We start from the raw sequence: 21,578 nt of genomic DNA, 5'->3' as shown, positions 1-21,578 counted from the left end.
TGTCCTGCTGATGGGGTTGAAATCTACATTCCTGACCCTGGCCCACCAAAGCCCCTCCCTTAGCCCCCATCTCCCTCCTCCCTCCCTGTCTTCTCCTCTGCTCCAGACACTCTGGCTTCATTTCTGCGTTTTTTGTACCCCATAAGCTCCTTCCCACCCCGGGGCCTTTGCCTTTGCTGTTCCCCTGCGGGGAATGCGGGATTTCTGCTCAGATATCCTCTCCTCAGATCAGCAAGCTAAAGCAGCCCCCTGTGTCTGCCTAACCCACCACCCTAGTTTAACTTTCTGCCTAGTCTTTATCACTAGCTGATATTTCTCAGGATCCTCTAGTTATTTCTTTTTCGTCTTCCCCTCCTAGAATGTAAACTCTTCCCCTCCTAGAAGGTAAACAAAAGATCTGTCTGTTTTGTTCTTCGGCCCATCCCAAACCTAGCATAATGCCTGGCATGTGGTGGTGTCCAAACCCAAGCGTGGGGTGAATAAGGGATGAATCCATGAGAGAATGAGCGGCTCCAGTGGGTATGCGCGAGTGTCCCACTAGATGTAGATGTGTGTGTTGTGTGTTTTGTGTGTGTGCGCACGCTGGGGAGGCAAGACAAGTGTGGACCAGTGATTGGGGCACCGCTTCCCTGCAAAGAGGCCAGGGGAAGACAGTGCGTGTGGGGTCTTCTACCAGGGAGGATGGCTGGCCGGTGTGTCCCCGCCAGGAGAGGACTACCAATGAAGGGGACCCGGGAGACGGCGGGTGAGGGCCCCCGGGAGGACAGTGGGCGAGGGAGGGGGTCCTTGCCAAGCCTGGGGCGGCCGGGGGCGGTCCTGGGCTCCCCTCCGTCCCGCCTCCAGGCCTCGGGGCCTGGCTGGCCGACGTGGCGTTGGCGGCGCTGCTCGCGGGCGGGCAGGGCAGGAGGGACAGAGGCGGGGGCGGGCCGGAAAGTTTGTCCGGGGCGGCAGCGGCGTTGGGGACTCCGGTGGGGGATGCGCTCCCGGCCCCCCAGCGCCCCTAGCACGCCGCGGAGTCCCGCTCGCCATGGGTAAGTCCCGATCGGGCGCAGCCTGCTGGAAGCCCGACCCCTTCCCGGGGTGTAGACACCGCCCCGCGCTCCCCCAAGAGTGCGCGCCCCCTGACTCCCCCTGGGCCGCCCGGGCCGGATACCGCCTCTCGGGTGGCCAGCCCGAGACTGCAGGCCTGCGGCGGGGGCTGGGACGGGGCTCGGTCGCGCTTCCTTCCGTCGTCATTTCTGCCTCGGAAAAGTGGCCCCTCACTTGCTGCGGCGCCCACTCGGGCCCAGGCACTCTCCCGGGCGCCTTGATCCGACAGCCCCAGGCAAGTGCAGTTGTTCCTGGTCTGCAGATGAAGAAATGGAGGCTCCGAAAGAAGCAAAGCAGTTCAGCGATTCGCTGAGCGCGGTTGTGCCCCAGGCGCTGTTGTGGGCCTAGGGACGCTGTCGCGAACGAAACCGCGAACAAAACAGACGAACTCCCTCCTCTGGACGCGATTCTGCAGAGAGGGGACAGAGAAGGAGATTCTAAGACAGCATTGGGGTGGGACGCGTAGGGAATGGCTTTGTTGCCACTCGGACTAGGGCTCTGTTTTTCTCTCTGCATTCAGAAGCCTCGAAGGGTCAGTCATTGATTCTTGAGTGAGCACCTACCATGTGCCAGACATTGATACAGGGGTTGGAGATTCAGCAATGAACAAAATAGACAATAATCTTCTCTCTCATGGAGCTGGCATTCTGATCGAGCAGCTGGGTAAACACGTTTAGGAATAACTTCAGAGGGAGATAAGGTGCTGTGGAACCCATAAAATGGGGTGGCGTGAAGGCCAAGGACGTGGGCTCCTTAGGTGGGTGGTCAGGGTGGGTTTTCTGGAGTAGGTCGTTTTGGAGCTGAGACCTTCCTCAGAAGCGGGTCTTGCTGAGATCTGGAGAAAGAGCTTCCAGGTGGCAGCAACAGTGCAAAGGCTCTCAGGCAGGAATGAGCTTGCGTGACCCAGGTCAGGATGGCCAGAGCACAGCGGGCAGGGCACTGAGGTCAAAGTGATGGCAGAGAGGTGTGTAGGGCTTTGTAGGCCGTGGTGAGAAGTTCAGATTTTATTGCAAGTGCCATGGCAAGCTGGAGAAGGGTTTTAAGCTGGAGCGGGGCCAAGTCCTGAATTATCTTTTCTTTTCTTTTTTTTTTCTTTTTTTTGAGACGATCGCCCTGTTGCCAGGCTGGAGTGCAGTGGCGTAATCCCCGCTCACGGCAACCTCCAGCTCCCTGGTTCAAGCAATTCTCCTGCCTCAGCCTCCCAAGTAGCTGGGATTACAGGCACACACCACCACGCCCAGCTAATTTTTGTATTTTTAGTAGAGAGGGGGTTTCACCATGTTGGCCAGGATGGTCTTGATCTCCTGACCTCGTGATCCGGCTGCCTCAGCCTCCCAAAGTGCTGGGATTACAGGTGTGAGCCACCGTGCCTGGCCCTGAATTAACTTTTCAAAGCTTGCTCTGAGTCGTTCTGTGGAGAATCACAGTAGCTAACACTGGCTATGATGTACGTAAGCATAGGAGGTAGGCATTAATATCCCATTTGTAGATGGGGAAGCCCAGAGAGGTGAGGTGAGTTCCCCAAGGTCACACAGCTATGGAGAGGAGAAGCTGGGAAGGAGCCCCAGCATTCTGACTGCAGTCTGCATTCCTAACCACTGCGCCACGTGGCCGGTCATGGTGGATTAATGGTAAAACTGGTGACCAGTTCCGGCTCTGACTGGAGAGTCCATCCTCTTAGCCCCCACGGCACAGTGCCCCAGAGCCTGAGAAAAAACTGTGGCCCAGAGAGGTCAAGGTCTTCTTAAGGACACTCAGCTTAGCCCTAGCCCCTTGTTCCTGTGCCTCCTATTCCTGCTAAGTCAACCCAACAACCATGTACTGAGTGCCTTCTATGGGCAGAGTGAGGGCTGGGTGTTAGTGCTGGGGGAGGCACAAGTCATCGCTGCTGGTCTCTGTCCTCCCCAGAATTCTTACACTGCTCAGTTCACAGCAGGGACCAGGGATTGGGCTCTCTTTATAGCCTTTGGGGGCAGAACTGGGTTCTAGCCCCAATTCCTCTCACTTTGTTCCACCATTCCACTTTGACGTGGGAGAGTCTGCCAACTTCTCTGGTCACTATCAAATACCCTTATCACAGGGCAGCCGTGAGAATGATGTGAAAAAATGAACTTACAGTGCTCGGCTCATCACCTATATCTGGTAAATGGTGAGTGAACGTGAGTTTTTATTTTATATTGCACCCAATATTGGGATTCTGGAGTCAGACTGCCTGAGTTCAAGTTCCTGCTATGTGACTTACAAACTGTGTCACCTTGGGGAAATGTCTTCACCTCTCAGTGTGGTGGTTATTTCTGTAAAATGGGAATGACAATAGTGATTGTCATAGGATTGACTAGGGATTAAGCCAGCTGGTACAGATACTGCCCCTTAGGAGAGTGGCTGGCTATAGTGGGTGCTCCAAGTATCAGCTGTGGCTGCAATTGCTGGGACATTTGGAAGCCGGCTGTCTGCAAGAGGATATTCATACAGTTCAATTTCACTTCTGGCTTCTCCCTGGAACTTCAGGGAAAGCCACAGCAGGTCTCTGGTGCAGTAGGGACCCAGTGCTCTGTGACTTCTAGTTGAGACACTGCTCTAGTGTCACCAACAGGAGGCCTGGGACTTGCAGCTGGAGATACTTGCATCCCAAACCGGGGTTCTCCCCGCTCCCCCTGCCTCCTGACTCTCCCTGGGAAGCTCTGCCCTCCACAGTGAGGGGCTTAGAGGATTAAGGGATTTCTTCCAGTGTGGGACATCTTCACATACAGCCTATGTTAGGCAGGTTATTAATAGAAAGGATGTGCACTTGCTAAACTTAGGTCAAGCCGTCTTAATTTGTTCTCCTTAATTTTTTTTTCTATTTCTTTCCTTCCCTTCTTTTCTTTTTTTCTCTTTCTTTCCTTCTGTCTTTTTTCTTTCTTTCTTTTTTTTTTTTTTTTTTTTTTTTGACAAAGTCTGGCTCTGTCATCCAGGCTAGAGTGCAGTGGTACAGTCTCGGCTCACTGCAACCTCCGCCTCCAGGCTCAAGCCATCCTCTCACCTCAGCCTCCTGAGTAGCTGGAATTACAGGTGCACGCCACTATACCTGGCTAATTTTTGTACTTTTTGGTAGAGATGGGGTTTCACCATGTTACCCAGGCTGGTCTTGAACTCATGAACTCAAGCGATCCACTTGCCTTAGCCTCCCAAAGTATTGGGATTATAGGCATGAGCCACCGTGCCCAGCCTAAGCCATCTTAATTTGAGGGCCAGGCTTTGCTCTGCTTCCTGTCCATGGCCACTTCCAGGCCCTGGACCTTTCAGATGTTCCTGAGCCAAGATCCTTTCCTTCTGGATTTCCTACGTCCCCACAGTTCTTTTGGTTTTTCATTCATTTACTCAATCATTAATTTGTTTAACAAATATTGATTGAATGCTGAGTAACTGTCCTTGGCCTCAGGGAGACAGCTGAGAAGAAACAAACCACTCCTGTTCCCTTGAGGCTGACTTTCAGGTCAGGGAGACCAATAAATATGTAAAATATATAGTTATTTTGGATGATGAGAAGTGCCACACAGAAAAAACAAGTGGAGAAGGGGATACAAAGTGCTAGATGCTACGGGGAGGTTGAATTTTAGGTAGAAGGCCAGGGACAGCCTCACTGAGAAGGGGATGTTTCAGCAAAGACCAGAAGGGAGGAAGGAAGCAACCGTTGGCAGGGAGGGAAAGGACTTCCCAGGCAGAGAGATTGGTGGGTACCAAGCTTTGAGTTGGGACATGCTTGGAGTGAGAGTAGCAGCAAGGAAGCAGTGTGGCTGGAGCCCAGTGAGAGGGAGCAGATCCTGCAGAGCCTTGAAGGCCACGGTGAGGACGCTGGCTTTTCTTAGACTGAAATAGGAGCCTTGGAGGGCTCTGAGCGGAAGAGTGACGAGGCCTGACTTAGGTTTTCCCAGAATCCTTCTGGCTTCTGTGTAGAATTAGTTTAGGTTCAGAGGTATCTGACTACAGCCCCAGAAATGCCATGAGGTGAAACAGCCCTGGTCCTCTACTCAGTCATTTGTTCATTCAGCAGAAACTTCACTGGGTTCCTCTTGGGTGTCAGGACAGGGCTGGGGCCCTGGAGGCTCAGGACGAGTGAGTCTCTATCCCTGCCCTCCTTAGTTGAATATAGAAGACTCATAAAGGAACTTGCAGTGTGACCAAGCAAAAGGAGTACAGTGGAGAGTTGAGGAAGATGCATGGGAATTGGTCAGGAACTCCCTCACACTTTTCCACTGAAAGGCACTAAGCGGACATCACTGTCTGCTGATATGAAGGGTACTTGGGTACTGAGATTAAAAAAAAAATGACAGGCCAACCTTCAGAAAATCCAGAAATTGGCAATGAGTATTTATGGGTCACTGAAGTCTATGGCTTCAGGTGCAGTTGGATCTAGGGGCTCATACAGTGTTGTCAGGAATCCTTCATGGGGGAAGATGGCTCCCAGTGGCTCCAGGCAAGTAAACCACCAGCTTGGCACCCCTGGTGAGCAAACACACCTGGGCCGACTCTCACTGGCCCTGGTTCACCCACGTGGTATTCACCTCTGCCTAGGGCCCAGGAATCTGCTGACTGGTTGGATCTGGATCATGGCCACCACCCTGGGGCTGGGCACTGAGAGTGGAGGTGGGGGCAGTCATCTCCACCCAAACCAGGAGGCTGTGAGACAAGGAAAAGGGGCGGCTCCCTGCAACAGAAGATGAGGAGTGGATGCCAAATAACAGATGTGTACACCTGGAGGCTCCTTGGGGAGGTGGCACAGGACCTGGGACTGAAGAGGGAGAGTAGAGGAACAAAGGGACCCTTTCCTTGGGGAACAAGGACAGTGCACATAGGAGGCCCAGTGCGTGCGGAGGTGGAGCCGCATGAAAGCATACAGTATGTGCCGGGAACAAAGATGTTGGCAAGGTGTGTGGGGCGGGGCTGTGGCGACAGAGTCCAGGAGGAGGCACAGTGGCTGAGGAGTTAGGCCAGCCCATGAAGGGCCTTGCCTGTCACGCTAAGGTGGTGGGACTGACTCAGGTGATGGGAACCATAGGAAGGGAATGTTCTTCCTCGTCTTCCTAACGGCTCCAACTCGTTTGAGGTGCTCCTTTATGTCTACAGTCCCATGCCACAGTATCATTTCATCATGCTTTATCCCTTGGGGTTTTCCTGAGAGCTCTTTCCCCTCCACCTCTGCCCCCTGAACCCCAGTTGCCCCCCACCCCACCTATCTCTGATTGGCTCTTCTTGCTGGAAGGTCAGTGCAGCAAAGCTCTTAAGGACGTGGGTTTGGGAGGCAGGTCAGCATTTCCATCCTGATCCTGTTGCTTCATAACTGTGAGAACAATCTGAGCCTTAACCTCCACATCCGTAAGATGGAATAATTGTAGCAGTCTCACCTAGGGTTGTTATGAGGATGAATTGAGGGAAGGAACATAAAGTCTTCGCACAGAGGAGATCTCCATACATGATACCTACTGTTATTATTACTATTTTATTTCACGTTTGTTTGTTTGTTTTTATTGTCCATTAGTTTTATTGTCTGTTGCAACTGAACATGCACTGATGTGTTTTCCAGTGGAACCTTCGGGTAGAAGCTGTGAGCCCTTTGGCTGGGTTCCCTTTCGCTGCAGGAGGAACCCAGGACATGGCAAACAAATCCTGGGCTTTCACCTCGATTGCTTCACATGGCCTGGAAGGACCTTCCTTTCTGGAAGAAAATCTCAGGAATGAGGGAGGAGGGGCAAAGGGGGGCAAAGACAGAACCGGATCTGAGCAGCATCTTCCAGTATGTTTACTAGTGGTGAGGGACAGGAAGGACAGGCCAGCCAGGGAGTGGCAAGGGCTCGTTTCCTTGGAGGGTAGGAGTGGCAGGGGAGAGAGATGAGCAGAAGTGGGGGTGGGGAATGATTCCTTCACCAGTGGAACTCCTCCCTCTGCACAAAAATTGCCTAACAAAGCTAAGAAGGGACCCAAGCAAGAGAACAGAGTGAAATCACATTGCACCAAGGTTTTATAATGGAGCAGTCAAGAGTAGGGACTGTGGACCCAGACAGCCTGGCTTTCATTCTAGCCTCAGCCGCTTACAGCTTTTTTCGTTTTTTTATTTTAGAGTCAGGGTCTCAATCTGTCACCCACGCAGGAGTGCAGTGTCACAATCATAGCTCACTGTAACCTCAAACTCCTGGGCTCTAGTGATCCTCACACTTCAACCCCTAGAGTAGCTGGGACTACAGGCACCCACCACCATGCCTGGCTAATTTTTAAACTTTTTTAGAGACAGGATCTTGCTATGCTGCCCAGGTTGCACTTACTACTTTTGACCTTAGGTGAGTTGCTTCACCCCTCTGATGATCACTTTATTCATTCGTAAATAATACAAGAGCCTACCTCATAATGTTGGGGTGAGAACTATTTTTTTTTTTTTTGAGACAGGGTCTTGCACTGTTGTCCAGGCTGGAGTGCAGTGGCACGATCTCGGCTCACTGCAACCTCCACCTTCCCGGATTCAAATGATTCTCCCACCTCAGCCTCCCGAGTAGCTGGGATTACAGGTGCGTGCCACACACCTGTAATTTTTGTATTTTTAGTTGAGATGGGTTCTCATCATGTTGGCCAGGCTGGTCTTGAACTCCTGGCCTCAAGTGATCTGCCTGCCTCAGCCTCCCAAAGTGTTGGGATTACAGGCGTGAGCCACTGCATCTGGCCGTAAATGTGTTTTTAAACTCAAAGCAATGTCTGGTCCAGAGAAACCCTCCATACATCTGGCTATGATATTGCAGATGTTCTTGTCAGGTCCAGGGTGGGGGTGCATGACATAGATACTGCTGGATTATTCTAGATGCTTCCAGAAATATATAAATTTAAATGTGTGAATTTAAGAGTAATCTGTGCAACTGTGCTGCCAATAGGGTAGCCACCATCCATATGTGGTTATTTTTATATGTACATTAATTGAAATAAAATAAAATAAAATAAAAAATTCAGTCTGGGCATGGTGGCTCATACCTGTAAGTAATCTAAGCATTTTGGGAGGCTGAAGCAGGCGGATCACCTGAGGTCAGGAGTTCGAGACCAGCCTGGCCAACATGGTGAAACCCCACCTCTACTAAAAATATGAAAATTAGCCAGGCGTAGTGGTACATGCCTGTAGTCTCAGCTACTCGGGAGGCTGAGGCAGGAGAATCGCTTGAACCCAGGAGATGGAGGTTGCAGTGAGCCGAGATTACGCCACTGCGCTCCAGCCTGGGAAACAGAGTAAGACTGTCTAAAAAAAAAAAGAAAAGAAAAGAAATTATTTCCTGCATCTCGTTAGCCACACTCAGCTCGTTTAGCATCTCCATACAACAGCAAGAACAATATTTTAAAAATTAAAAATAGATGACCGATTTGCTTCCTGTTGGGACTCATAAAAAATGAAAAATAAAAGTAGATCACCTCATTCCTGGCTGAAGCCATCAAAAGCTTCCAACCACTGAGAATGACATTCCTTATTGTCCTCTTGACTTGCAAAGCCCCACATGATCTGACCCCTGCCTATTTCTCCTGCCTCATCATTTCCCATCACTCTCATTCACTGGGCTTCAGCCTCTGGCCTCCTGTCTGATTACCTCAGTGATTAAAGGTCCTCACTTTAGCCACATCATCTCTACAACTTACTTGTTATGTGACCGTGAGAAAGTTTCTTAACTTCTCTGCACTTTGGAGGATGATAGTAATGATATGTTACAGGGTTGCTGTAACAATTAAATGAGAAAATACATATAAAGCTCTTAAAACAGATTCTGGCATTTAGTTAGGGCTATATAAGTACTAACCATTAATATCCATAGTTGTTCAAACACCAAGAACTGTCCTATCTCAGGGCCTCTGTACTTTGTGTTCACTCTGTCTAGAATGTTCTTCTCCCAGATTTTCCTAGGACTTTCACGTCACTCAAATCTCTGCTCAAATTTTTGCTCTTCAGAGAGGCCCTAAAGTAGTACTACTCCATCAATCTTAATTCTCTTTCCCTGCTTCATTTTTTATGACATCTTCACCACCTGAAATTATATACTTATTTATCATCTTCCTATTTCTTCTAGAATGTTAGATCCTGGACAACACGGCTGTATTCCAGCCCTAAGAGCACTTCCCGGCATGTTGTAGATGCCAGATAAATTTGGATGGATGGATAGATGGATGGATGGATGGATGGATGGATTGATGTGTGGATGAGTATATAAAAGGATGAAATATAGAGATGGGTGGATGAATGGATGGATTTGTAGATAGATAGATCAATAAATTGATGGTTGGTTGGGTGAATTAAGGTATAGATAAATGGACATACAGATGGATGAATATTTGGATGGATGAAGTAGATGAATGGGTGGAGGATGCATAGATGGATGGATGGGTGGTTGAATAGATGGAATGGATGGAAGAATGGATGGATAGTTGAATGCATGATTGAACAGATGGTGTAGATGGATGGTGGATGGATGGATGGATGGATGGATGGATGGATGGATGGATGGTTGAATAGATGGAGTAGATGGATGGATGGATGGATGGATGGGTGGTTGAATAGATGGAGTGGATGGATGGATGGATGGATGGATGGATGGATGGATGGATCAGTGGATTGTTGAATGGGTGGTTGAACAGATGGAGTAGATGGATGGATGGAGGATGAATGGATGGATGGTTGAATTGATGGAGTGGATGGATGGACAGATGGATGGATGGATGGATGGAGGATGAATGGTTGAATAGATGGAGGGAAGGTTGAATGGATGGATGGTACGACTAGAAACCATTCTAACTCTGCCCCTCTCACTTTTGTTTTTTAGGCCGCCCCCAGCCTGTCCTGCCCTTGTGTGCCTCTGTGTCTTTGCTGGGTGGCCTCACCTTTGGTTATGAACTGGCAGTCATATCAGGTGCCCTGCTGCCACTGCAGCTTGACTTTGGGCTAAACTGCTTGGAGCAGGAGTTCCTGGTGGGCAGCCTGCTCCTGGGGGCTCTTCTCGCCTCCCTGGTTGGCGGCTTCCTCATTGACTGCTATGGCAGGAAGCAAGCCATCCTCGGGAGCAACTTGGTGCTGCTGGCAGGCAGCCTGACCCTGGGCCTGGCTGGTTCCCTGGCCTGGCTGGTCCTGGGCCGCTCTGTGGTTGGCTTCGCCATTTCCCTCTCCTCCATGGCCTGCTGTATCTACGTGTCAGAGCTGGTGGGGCCACGGCAGCGGGGAGTGCTGGTGTCCCTCTATGAGGCAGGCATCACCGTGGGCATCCTGCTCTCCTATGCCCTCAACTATGCACTGGCTGGTACCCCCTGGGGATGGAGGCACATGTTCGGCTGGGCCACCGCACCTGCTCTCCTGCAATCCCTCAGCCTCCTCTTCCTCCCTGCTAGTACAGATGAGACTGCAGCACACAAGGACCTCATCCCACTCCAGGGAGGTGAGGCCCCCAAGCTGGGCCCGGGGAGACCACGGTACTCCTTTCTGGACCTCTTCAGGGCACGGGATAACATGCGAGGCCGGACCACAGTGGGCCTGGGGCTGGTGCTCTTCCAGCAACTAACAGGGCAGCCCAACGTGCTGTGCTATGCCTCCACCATCTTCAGCTCCGTTGGCTTCCATGGGGGATCCTCAGCCATGCTGGCATCCGTGGGGCTTGGCGCAGTGAAGGTGGCAGCTACCCTGACTGCCATGGGGCTGGTTGACCGTGCAGGCCGCAGGGCTCTGTTGCTAGCTGGCTGTGCCCTCATGGCCCTGTCCGTCAGTGGCATAGGCCTCGTCAGCTTTGCCGTGCCCATGGACTCAGGCCCAAGCTGCCTGGCTGTGCCCAATGCCACCGGGCAGACAGGCCTCCCTGGAGACTCTGGCCTGCTGCAGGACTCCTCTCTACCTCCCATGCCAAGGACCAGTGAGGACCAAAGGAGGCCAATCTTGTCCACTGCTAAGAAAACCAAGCCCCATCCCAGATCTGGAGACCCCTCAGCCCCTCCTCAGCCAGCCCTGAGCTCTACCCTCCCTGGGCCCCCTCTGCCCGCCCAGGGACATGCACTGCTGCGCTGGACCGCACTGCTCTGCCTGATGGTCTTTGTCAGCGCCTTCTCCTTTGGGTTTGGGCCAGGTAAGTGGAGTTTTCTTGCAGGTGACTCTGGAACCTTCTACCCCTCCTAAGGGGAAGTTTGGGGACTTCCCACCCTGATGACCTGGCAGGGTGTCAGCGGGGCACTGGAGGTGGGTTGACCGTGAAGCCTCAGGGCCCCTCACTTACTTGCAGTTGCTCCTCCCAGGGCCAGTGCCTAATTTTATGTGTGTAATTTGTATTCCTTAAAAGGCTCCCCAAGTCGTTTGAGCTTAAGGTCCCTTAAAGCCTGGATAGCTCACAACTGGAATGGAATTTAATGAATAGGGTGAAAAGCAATCATCCTAGTTCGTCCAAGACTGTTCCCATCTCAGCACTAAAGTCTCATGTCTCAGAAAACCTCTCAGTCTTCAGCAAACTGAGACTCTATTATAATTCTTATAGCGGAATCGGGGTGGGAGTTTAGTATCAGGAGCCTGACACTGGCCAATCCCATTGTTGAGAGGCTGCATGTTTGACCTGATGGTGCCAGGCCCCAGGTCCCACCACAGCCCAGGAGCCCTCCTGCTCTCCCACCCTAGTGACCTGGCTTGTCCTCAGCGAGATCTACCCTGTGGAGATACGAGGAAGAGCCTTCGCCTTCTGCAACAGCTTCAACTGGGCGGCCAACCTCTTCATCAGCCTCTCCTTCCTCGATCTCATTGGTGAGTCCTTCCCAGACAAGTCCGTTTTTTTTTCTGTGGCCCAAGCTCCCTACTCTAAAGCAGAAATTTTTGGATTTTCCTATGTATTAGCTGCAGAACTATTATTCTGTGCAGAAACATCACCAAGTGTCCAAGACGACATCCAGGACCCTCATACGCACTGTAAAACTCCCCAGGCCAGCTAATGGGTGATAGTCAACACCCAATACTGGTGAGAGGTCATCTGAGGTCAACTGGCAGGAGTAAGAGTAGCAATGTTTATTTGCTCCAAACTGGCTTAAACTGGTTCATGACACCTGCCAGGTGGAAGTTTTTCTTGGCTTTTCTTTTCTTTTTAATTTTTAATTTTTTTTTGAGATGGAGTCTTGCCCTGTCACCCAGGCTGGAGTGCAGTGGCACAATCTCAGCTCACTGCAACCTCTGCCTTCTAGGTTCAAACTATTCTCCTGCCTCAGCCTCCCGAGTAGCTGGGACTACAGGCACCCGCCACCATGCCTGGCTAATTTTTGTATTTTTTGTAAAGACAGGGTTTCACCAGGTTGGCCAGGCTGATCTCAAACTCCTCACCTCAAGTGATCCACCCGCCTCGGCCTCCCAAAGTGCTGAGATTACAGGCATGAGCCACAGTGTCTGGCCTGGAAGTTTTTCTCAAATCAAGTTTGGGTGACATCATCTCTTCCTCCCTAGCATTGAAACCCAGTCTGAGGTGTGGTGGGATGGGGTGGAAATTATGTGGGCCCAGAACACCAGGGAATGGCTCTGAGATGCTGAGATGCTCGTGGCTCCAGCCCTGGTCTTCAGTGGGTATTGCTCCTCTGGGCCAGAGTACACAGGCTCCTTCACTGTGGGCCCCAAGGCGCAGTTCTTAGGGTTCAGTTATTTTCCTATTCCCTGTGGCCAAGAGTTTCCGTCTCAAAGGTGCAGCCAACTTGGGAGGGTGGGGGGCAGTGCTGTGGGGAACCCCAGTGGAAGAACCCCCCTATCATGGCTGTCTTCCACCCCCAGTCTTAGGGAATCCAAGCTTCTCCCTGCAGCCTCAGTCTTCAAGCATTTCCTTTTGTGTAGAGTAAATGAGTGAGAGAGGAGAAAGAAGGACAGAAACAAGGAAGGGAGGGAGGGAGAAAGGAAGGAAGGAATTTATTAGAATTGTGTCATATATCATCCCCATTTCACAGATGGGAAAATATATCCTTACCCCGTCTAGCCAGGGAGTCAAAAGACTAGAACCAGCCCCACTGCCTTTCAGCCCATTGCTCTCCCTGCTGGCAATAGGTCCAGCTGGTCATGGGAGGCTGCCTAAAAGAGGTGTATGGACGTGGCTGTCAGAGGTGAGAATGGCTTCCAAAACATAGTTTGTCTTCCACCTTGACAAAGACCCTTCCTCCACAGCCTCTTCTCTGTCTTGGGCTGGATGACATCAAAGGACTCAGGGTCATTCCCATCTTGGCTGCTGGATCTGAGACCCACCGGAGGCTCTAGGAGGAGGCCGACTCCGGGACTGAACTGTGGCTTTTGTCCTCTCTCCCAAACCAGTCACAGGCCAAACTGGCTGAAACTCAATTCTCTGAATGATCAATTCACCGAATGACCAATTCATGGAATTTCTGGTTTTTTTTTTGTTTGTTTGTTTTGTTTTTGAGACAGGGTCTCACTCTGTTGCCCTGAGTGCAGGGCGGAGTGCAGTGGCATGATCTCAGCTCACTGCAGCCTTGACCTCCCGGGCTCAAACAATCCCCCAGCCTCAGCCTCCCGAGTAACTGGGGCTACAGGTGTGTGCCACCACACCCAGCTAATTTTTTATTTTTTATTTTTAGTGGAGACAGGGATTCACCATGTTGCCCAGGCTGGTCTCGAACTCCTGAGCTCAAGTGATCCTCCCACTTGGCCTCCCAAAGTGCTGAGATTACAGGCGTGAGCCACTGCGCCAAGCCCAATTCATGAAATTTCTAAGGATTTTTTTTTTTTTTTTGGAAACTGAGATTTGCCAAGGCCGTGTCCATGCAGCTGTTTGGCCACTCAGCTGGATCCACAATCCCTCAGGCCAGGCTTTCGGAGCCCAAGCGCGCTCCACGGGATAGTGCTCTAGATGTGGGTGAGGGGCCTCTCCCATAAACACAAGTTGCCTTTGTCTCTGTTCTTGTGGACTTGCATCCTGGCTCATCCCCGCCTTTGAGACAATCAGTGAGATTTCTGCTTTAAGGTACTTCACTGACAGCTTATTGGTCACTCTGCAAACTCACCAACGGGAACATTTGCTTTGAGTGAACTGACTTTCCATGCCTGACCTAGAACCTACCAGTTGGCCCAGGCTGCGGGGCCAGAGTGCTTGGTCCTGGGCCTACACTCCCGCCCTTCTGTTTCCAGGCACCATCGGCTTGTCCTGGACCTTCCTGCTCTACGGACTGACCGCTGTCCTTGGCCTGGGCTTCATCTATTTATTTGTTCCTGAAACAAAAGGCCAGTCGTTGGCAGAGATAGACCAGCAGTTCCAGAAGAGACGGTAGGAAGCTGCCAGGGTGGGTCTGGGGGAAGAGCTGTATCACACCCCAAGCACACGGCTTCAGGATTTTAGTCTGTGTGCTTTCTTTTTGCAAGCAGGCGTTCCTCCTGTCTTCCTTATTGCCTGGGCACTATGAGTTTTGTCCGGTCACACACACAAGCTGTTTTCCTTGAGTTGTTTTGTGTCTCCCTACAGTGCCTTTTCATTTGACTTTAAGACCCAGCTCACAGGGATTTAAAAATCATTTGATTATGGAATCACAGGAGGGTAGAAGAGTAGAATCTTAAAACCATAAACTGAGAGTCACGGGACCTTGGAGAAGCAAAACATCATAACTATGGCCTTTAAATATTGCACGCAAAACACTTGTGGGCTTCATGCATTCATTCCATGGCTATTTATTGAGTCCTTACTATGTGCCAGACAGTGTTCCGAGCCTTAGGAAATATGCTGAGATTAAGGAAGACAAAGTTCCTGTCCTCAAGGAGCTTCCATTTGATGGGGGAGGGAAGCCAACAAATGCATAAACAAGAGCGTTTTAGTTGGTGATGAGTAATTAGGAGAAAATGAAGCAGAGTAAAATACGCTGAGAGGGCCAGGTTGACACAGGAGGAACAAAGAAGAAAGGGGTTGTGGCTGAAGTAGAGTGGGTGGTGAAGGAGGGAAGTCCTCTCAGAGGAGGTGGAATTTAAGTTAGTGAGAAGGAGGCACCCATGTAATGATGAGGGGAGGAGCGTTCTAAGCAGAAGGAATAGCAAGTGCAAAGGTCCTGAGGTGGATGTGGATCTGGCATGTGCAAGGAACAACAAGGAAGCCAGTGTGCCTGGAACAGAGGGAGGGAGGGAAAAGCATGGAGGTCAGACAGGCCAGATGGGTAGGATCACATCAGGTCTTCAGGTTATTGAGGGGAGTTCAGAATCTTAGCATCATGAGACCTTAGGCTGTTCAAATAAAAGAAGAGTGGAATGGGAGCTTCGGAAGGAACTTCAAAATACTACAATCCTAAGCATCTTTGACAAATGTCCCCAGTTACCTCTTAAAAGTAGGTGATAGTCACCAGCTCCTGACGGCCCATTCTGCTTCTGGGAAGTCATAAAACGTTTTAAAAAAATCATTCTAATATTGACTAGCATCCCTGCACTGGCTGCTAAGCCCCACCCCAATCTGGACCCTAATGTAAGAACCTGTAACCCAGTCCTCCCCACCCCAGAATGTTCTCTCCTACTTTGTTGAGTGGCACCTTCTGCAGTTTTGGCAGGCCCCTCAGCAACCCAGCTGTATTAGTTAGGAAATCGATTTGGCTGCTTGAAGTCATCCAAATGTCAGTTGGGGGTCCAGGGCTGGGTGGATGCTGCATGCCATGAGGTCATGTAGGGCCCCAGGCTCCTTCTGTCTTGTTGCTCTGCCACCTCTTCCACATCACCTTTCCTGCATGGCCTGAGGAGATGCACCCCCACATACCTGCCAGAGGATGGGGGAGGGGAAGGGGTGGGCACAGTCCTCACGGTCACTTCCGCCCACATGACTTTCCATAGAACTTGGCTACACCTATATGCAGGGGAGGCCAAGAAATGTGGTCTTCTATCTGGGCAGCCATGTGCCCAGCTAAAAATCGAGGGTTCTGTTACTAGACAGCTGCCTGGCATCTCTGCCACACTGGTTTTCTTGGGAGAAGTTTCCAAATCCATCCTCTGGGATAAAAAGCAAAGGAGGCAGAAACGCTGGTGGGAGCCAGTTTTGGGGTAAAGCAGGATGTGACTGCAGCTGCGGGGTGTCAGGCTAGACCTGGGGTTACATGGGGGAACCAGGGCCAGCCCTTGGGGACTGGAGGCTGGGTCTGCTATGACTCTGGAGAAGACAGGAAGTTAGGGGTTTTGGTGGAGTCCGGAGGCAGGTCTGTGTTTTATCATCTCTGTCCCTAGAGTTCAGGGGGCTCTTGATATCAGAGGCCACAGAGAGAGAGAGAAACTCGACTTTGGGAACACAGGGACCAGGGCATGTCCAGGGATTTTGACAGCAGGAACTAATGGGATAGTCTTTTCAGCAGCAACTATTTTCACTCCTGTGTCCTCCATACAACAGCCATGGTCCCAGGAGAAAGTCTGATTGGCCAAGGCTGGTTTGTGTGCCCACCTCCTAACCCCTAACTTAGCCATGATAGGGCAGAGATCCTTGATTGACAGTCCAGTCAAGCCACATGCCACAGAGTAGACTGGTTCCCCAAAAATGGGAGGCAGATGCCGGTAGAGCTGTCACCCACTGCTGTAGGGCTGACTTATTCTGCATCCCTATGCCTCAGATGTGCTTGTTGGAAATGGGGACCTACATCTTATAGATCCAGCTCCTCTACCTGTTTTAAGGACACATTAGTAAACAAGGGGCTCAAATCGTCTTACATCAATCAATGGCAATTGGTTGCCGAAATGTTGTTTATTTTGCTTTCTTATCAGGTTATTTCTGCTCAAAAGAGACCTTTACCAATCCCTCAGGGGATATAATAACAAAAAAGTTCAAAAATTCCTATGTTATCCCAGTTTCTCAGGAATCAATTTATTCAACCTTCAGGAAATATTTTCAAGTGCCGGGCACTGTAGTAGGCTCTGGGGACAGACCCATGACCGAGAGATACCCTGTCTCTGGACTTAGAAGGAAGTTACATTTTAATGTATAGGAGAGAGATAGACTACAAAACTAAAAAATGCACAAATAAGATAATTCAGAGTTTTTATATCATGAAGAAAATAAGGCAGGTTAACCTACCAGGGAGTGAACAGCAGATGTTTGAAATGGATAGTTTCCTTAGCTAGGGTGCAAATAGCTGTGGGTGCATTTGTTTTACAAGTGTATCAGGAATTTTCAACAAGCACGGTGATATTTTTGTGTATTGGTTTCACTCACTGCCCTGTTCTCAGGGCCTAGAACAGTGCCTGGCACTGTCATCTTTAATCATATCTCTGGCTGAGTGAATGATGCTCAAGGAAGGCTGCTCTGAGCTGAGACTGGAATTATGAGAAAAAGTCAACGGTTTCTAGAGCTGGAGGAAATGTTCAAGTGGAAGAAACAGTTTCAAGGGCTGGAAGAAATGTTCTAGGTGGAGGGAACAGCAAGAGCAAAGGCCCACAGGTGGAAACAAGTTAGGAGTTTTGAAGGGAGAGACAGGAGGCCTATGTGGCCAGGGCGTGATGAGCAAATGGGACTGGAGGGGTTGGTGTCAGGGAGGGCAGCCATGGTGAGAAGATGGGATGTTAGGCTGAGCATGATGATGGTCTCCTGAGCAGATGTATTAGTCCATTCTCGCATTGCTATGAAGAAATACTGGGTAATTTATAAAGAAAAGAGGTTTAATTGGCTCACAGTTCTGCACTCTGTACAGGAAGAATGATGCTGGTGTCTGCTCAGCTTCTGGGGAGGCCTCAGGAAACTTACGATCATGGTGGAAGGTGAAGGGCAGCCAGCACATCTTCCATGGCGGGAGCAGGGGGTGGTGCTGCACACTTTTAAATGACCAGATTTCACGAGAACTCACTTACCATCTCGAGGACACTACCAAAAGGGATGGTGCTAACCGTTCATGAGAAACTGCCCCCATGATCCAATCACCTCCCATCAGGCCCCACCTCCAACACTGAGAATTACAATTGAACATGAGATTTTGGTGGGGACACAGATCCAAACCATATCAGTGGAGAGTGACAGATTTTTGCATTTAGAAAGTCACTGTAGATGTAATGGTGACAAGGGGCTATAAGAGGCCAGGGAAGACCCAGGGAGACCAGGGAGGAGCTGCTGGGGGGTCCAGGTGAGAGAAGGTGGACATTTGTAGTAAGGCAGGAGGCAGGAAGGGTCATGGTAGGAGTGAAGGTGGGATTGCGGGGTGGGAACCCCGGTGGAAGGTCCACTCCCCAGGGACGGCCCCAGGCCCTGCCACCCCCTGATCCCATGCATTCTTTGTTTGACAGATTTGCCCTGAGCTTTGGCCACAAGCAGAACTCCGCTGGCATCCAGTACAGCCGCATTGAGGTCTCTGCGGCCTCCTGAGGAATCCGTCTGCCTGGAAATTCTGGAACTGTGGCTTTGGCAGACCATCTCCAGCGTCCTGCTTCCCAGGCCCCAGAGCACAAGTTCCAGCTGGTCTTTTGGGAGTGGTCCCTGCCCCCAAAGGTGGTCTGCTTTTGCTGGGGTAAAAAGGATGAAAGTCTGGGAATGCCCAACTCTTCATTTTGAGTCTCAGGCCCTGAGGGTTCCTGAGGATCTAGCTTCATGCCTCAGTTTCCCCATTGACTTGCACATCTCTGCAGTATTTATAAGAAGAACATTCTATGAAGTCTTAGTTGCACCATGGACTTTCTCAAAGAATCTCAAGAGTAGCAATCCTGGCAGGAAGTCTCTCCCAATATCACCCTAAATCCAAATGAGGATATCATCTTTTCTAATCTCTTTTTTCAACTGGCTGGGACATTTTGGGAAGGGGGAAGTCTCTTGTTTTACTCTTGTCATTGTTTTTGAGATGGAGTCTCATTCTGTTGCCCAGGATGGCATGATCTCGGCTCACTGCAACCTCCACCTCCTGGGTTCAAGCGATTCTTGTGCCTCAGCCTCCTAAGCAGCTGGGACTACAGGCGCATGCCACCATGCCCAGCTAATTTATTTTTAGTAGAGATGGGGTTTAGCCATGTTGGCCAGGCTGGTCACGAACTCCTGAGCTCAAGTGATCCGCTCGCCTCGGCCTCCCAAAGTGCTAGGATTACAGGCCTTTTGAGTCTTTTATCTGAGTTTTATTCGACCCCTCTAATTCTCTTACCCAGAATATTTATCCTTCACCAGCAACTCTGACTCTTTGATGGGAGGCCTCAGTTCTAGTCCTTGGTCTGCTGGTGTCATTGCTGTAGGAATGACCACGGGCCTCAGTTTCCACATTTGTATAATGGGAAGCCTGTACCAGGTCATTCTTAAGATTTCTCCTGATTCCAGTGAGCTGGAATTCTAAATGCTGGTCTAGGAGCTGTCTCCAGGATGGTGCAGGATGGCTTTGCAGAAAGGAGAAGGGTTTGGAGGCCCACAAACCTGCTTGTCAATATTGCCTTTGCCTCTTGGCAGCCCTTGAACTTGAGTAAATAACAACTCCCTGAACCTCAGTTTCCTCGTCTGCAGAATGGGTATAATTATGTCCCAGGGGTATATTTAGACCCTGTTTCCCTTCAGGAGGGTCCCCAGCTGGTCCAGAGCCTGGGAAATTTCTACTCATCCTCATTACCCAGGTCCCTCCTTTGGACCCTGTAAAGGGTCAGGGTGAATCAGATAGGGGACTGAGCAAGTAGCTATGACCGCAGATCATGTAAGGAAGGGACTGACAAGAAGCTCCCAGATGCTGGGGAGAATGAAGAGCTAAAATAGATCCTAGGTGCTGGATGCTTTGTCATCCATGCCTGCACGTATGGGTGCTGGCAGAGCCCCCAAGGACTCTGGCCTCTCAAGTTCTCCTATCTTCTCCATTCTAGATGCTTCCCTTGTATCCAGTGGTGTGCTGGAGCTGGCTTTGCCAAGCTTGTGAGAGCTGGTTGCTACATTTTCAGGATTTTTACAAGTTGGCAAACACAGCCATTATAAAAAATTAAATGCTTTAAATTTATAATTAAGTAAATTACATTAAAACAAAAAAATTATACTCAAAACTCATTACCTAATTTTACTACCTGTTACTATTATCTGTGCTCTTGAGGCTATTTCTATATAGTAACTCTTACGGAGACCTAGGGGAGACACCGCACATCTCTTCCTGATTCCCCACTCAATGACATCACGTTAGTCTTTGGTTGCTTAACTGGCTGTGGGGAGTGTTTTTGTATCACAAAGATTAAAGAGGACTACACATCAGGGCTTGATTTATTGTTTTGTTGATTTTCTAGACTTCAGAACATGCTGGATAAAATGTCAGTAATGCAAATTAAACTTTAAAGTATGTCTTGTTTGTAGCCAATACATTGTGTATAGCATCAAAAAATGGAGGGATTATTCTTCCAGTAGTTGAACACTGTTATCCATTTCAGCTGACAGCTGCTCAAATCATTTAAGAAGGAGTTCTGACATTCATTTTCTTTTTTTTTTTTTTTTTTTTTTTGACATGGAGTCTTGCTCTGTAGCCCAGGTTGGAGTACAGTGGCGCAATCTCGGCTCACTGCAAGCTCTGCCTCCTGGGTTCAGGCCATTCTCCTGCCTCAGCCTCCCTAGTAGCTGGGACTACAGGCACCCGCCACCATGCCCGGCTCATTTTTTGTACTTTTAGTAGAAACGGGGTTTTTCATTGTTTTACTTTTGTCTTCCTCACTAGTGTAAACAAAAATTCCAACCAGCATTCATGCCAAACCTATACCCATTCTTCAGTGCCTAGCTGTATAGTTATCAGGGATTTTTATTCATAGTCTAATTTTGTCAAATCATGGCCAGATTGCAGTGATAGTTGGCTTTGGATACAAGGTTTGGCAAAAAAAAAAAATGTTAACGAAATATTCTGTAAGAATCAATTGGCTATATGGAATTTAGGATAAAGAATATTTACAATAAAGAATATTTACAATAAAGAGTTTATTATTATTTGTAAGTTGTGTGCAACAAACATATCCTTTATGTCTGTAAAATTTATACACACAAAAATTAACAAAAGATTCTGTAAGTATTAATTGGCTGTATGGAATTTAGGATAGAATATTTACAATAAAAAGTATTTACAATAAAGAGTTTATTATTATTTGTAAATTGTGTGCAACAAACATATCTTTTATCTTAGTAAAATTTACACACACACACACACACACACTTTTCTTCCCTGGAGAGCTGCTGTTAAACATTTACCAGCACACTACTGCTTAGAGCTGTGCCTGTGGCCCCTTCGGATCTCTTCTCTCTCCTGGGACCCGTAAACCTCACTCAATTCTCCTTTCCTCTCCTATCAGCCTGGAAGAATGCTCTCTTAGTCCTAGGGTGAATTCCCCCCTTTCTTGCTCCAGGTTATAAACTTGGGGTTCAGGTAGGGAATATAAATGAGTGAAGCCATTTAAGACATTAGGGAGTAGTGGGGTCTTTGGAAATAGGGAAACACAGGGTCTGTCTATAAGGGTGACTGACCCTCAATTCCAACTGGTGGCTGCCATGTGACCCTCAATTCCAACTGGTGGCTGCCATGTAGGAATGTGGGTCCAATGTGGCATGGCCGTCTGTGTTTTCAAC

The 21,578-nt window shown here is 49.6% G+C and overlaps 1 protein-coding gene across 1 annotated transcript; it reads left to right on the top strand.

Moving 5' to 3' along the window:
• Nucleotides 1-929: 929 nt before the first annotated feature.
• SLC2A10 (solute carrier family 2 member 10) lies at nt 930-21,132 on the top strand. The gene is made up of 5 exons (XM_055266216.2): nt 930-1,031; nt 9,909-11,192; nt 11,732-11,854; nt 14,219-14,354; nt 18,314-21,132. The coding sequence occupies exons 1-5, from the start codon at nt 1,028-1,030 to the stop codon at nt 18,390-18,392; spliced, it is 1,626 nt and encodes a 541-aa protein (XP_055122191.2). The 5' UTR covers nt 930-1,027; the 3' UTR covers nt 18,393-21,132.
• Nucleotides 21,133-21,578: the final 446 nt, after the last annotated feature.

Source organism: Symphalangus syndactylus, chromosome 24 (assembly GCF_028878055.3).
Source record: "Symphalangus syndactylus isolate Jambi chromosome 24, NHGRI_mSymSyn1-v2.1_pri, whole genome shotgun sequence".
Lineage (NCBI taxonomy): Eukaryota > Metazoa > Chordata > Mammalia > Primates > Hylobatidae > Symphalangus > Symphalangus syndactylus.
The sequence above is the reverse complement of the archived record's forward strand: the minus strand, read 5'-3'. Positions and strand labels throughout refer to the sequence as shown.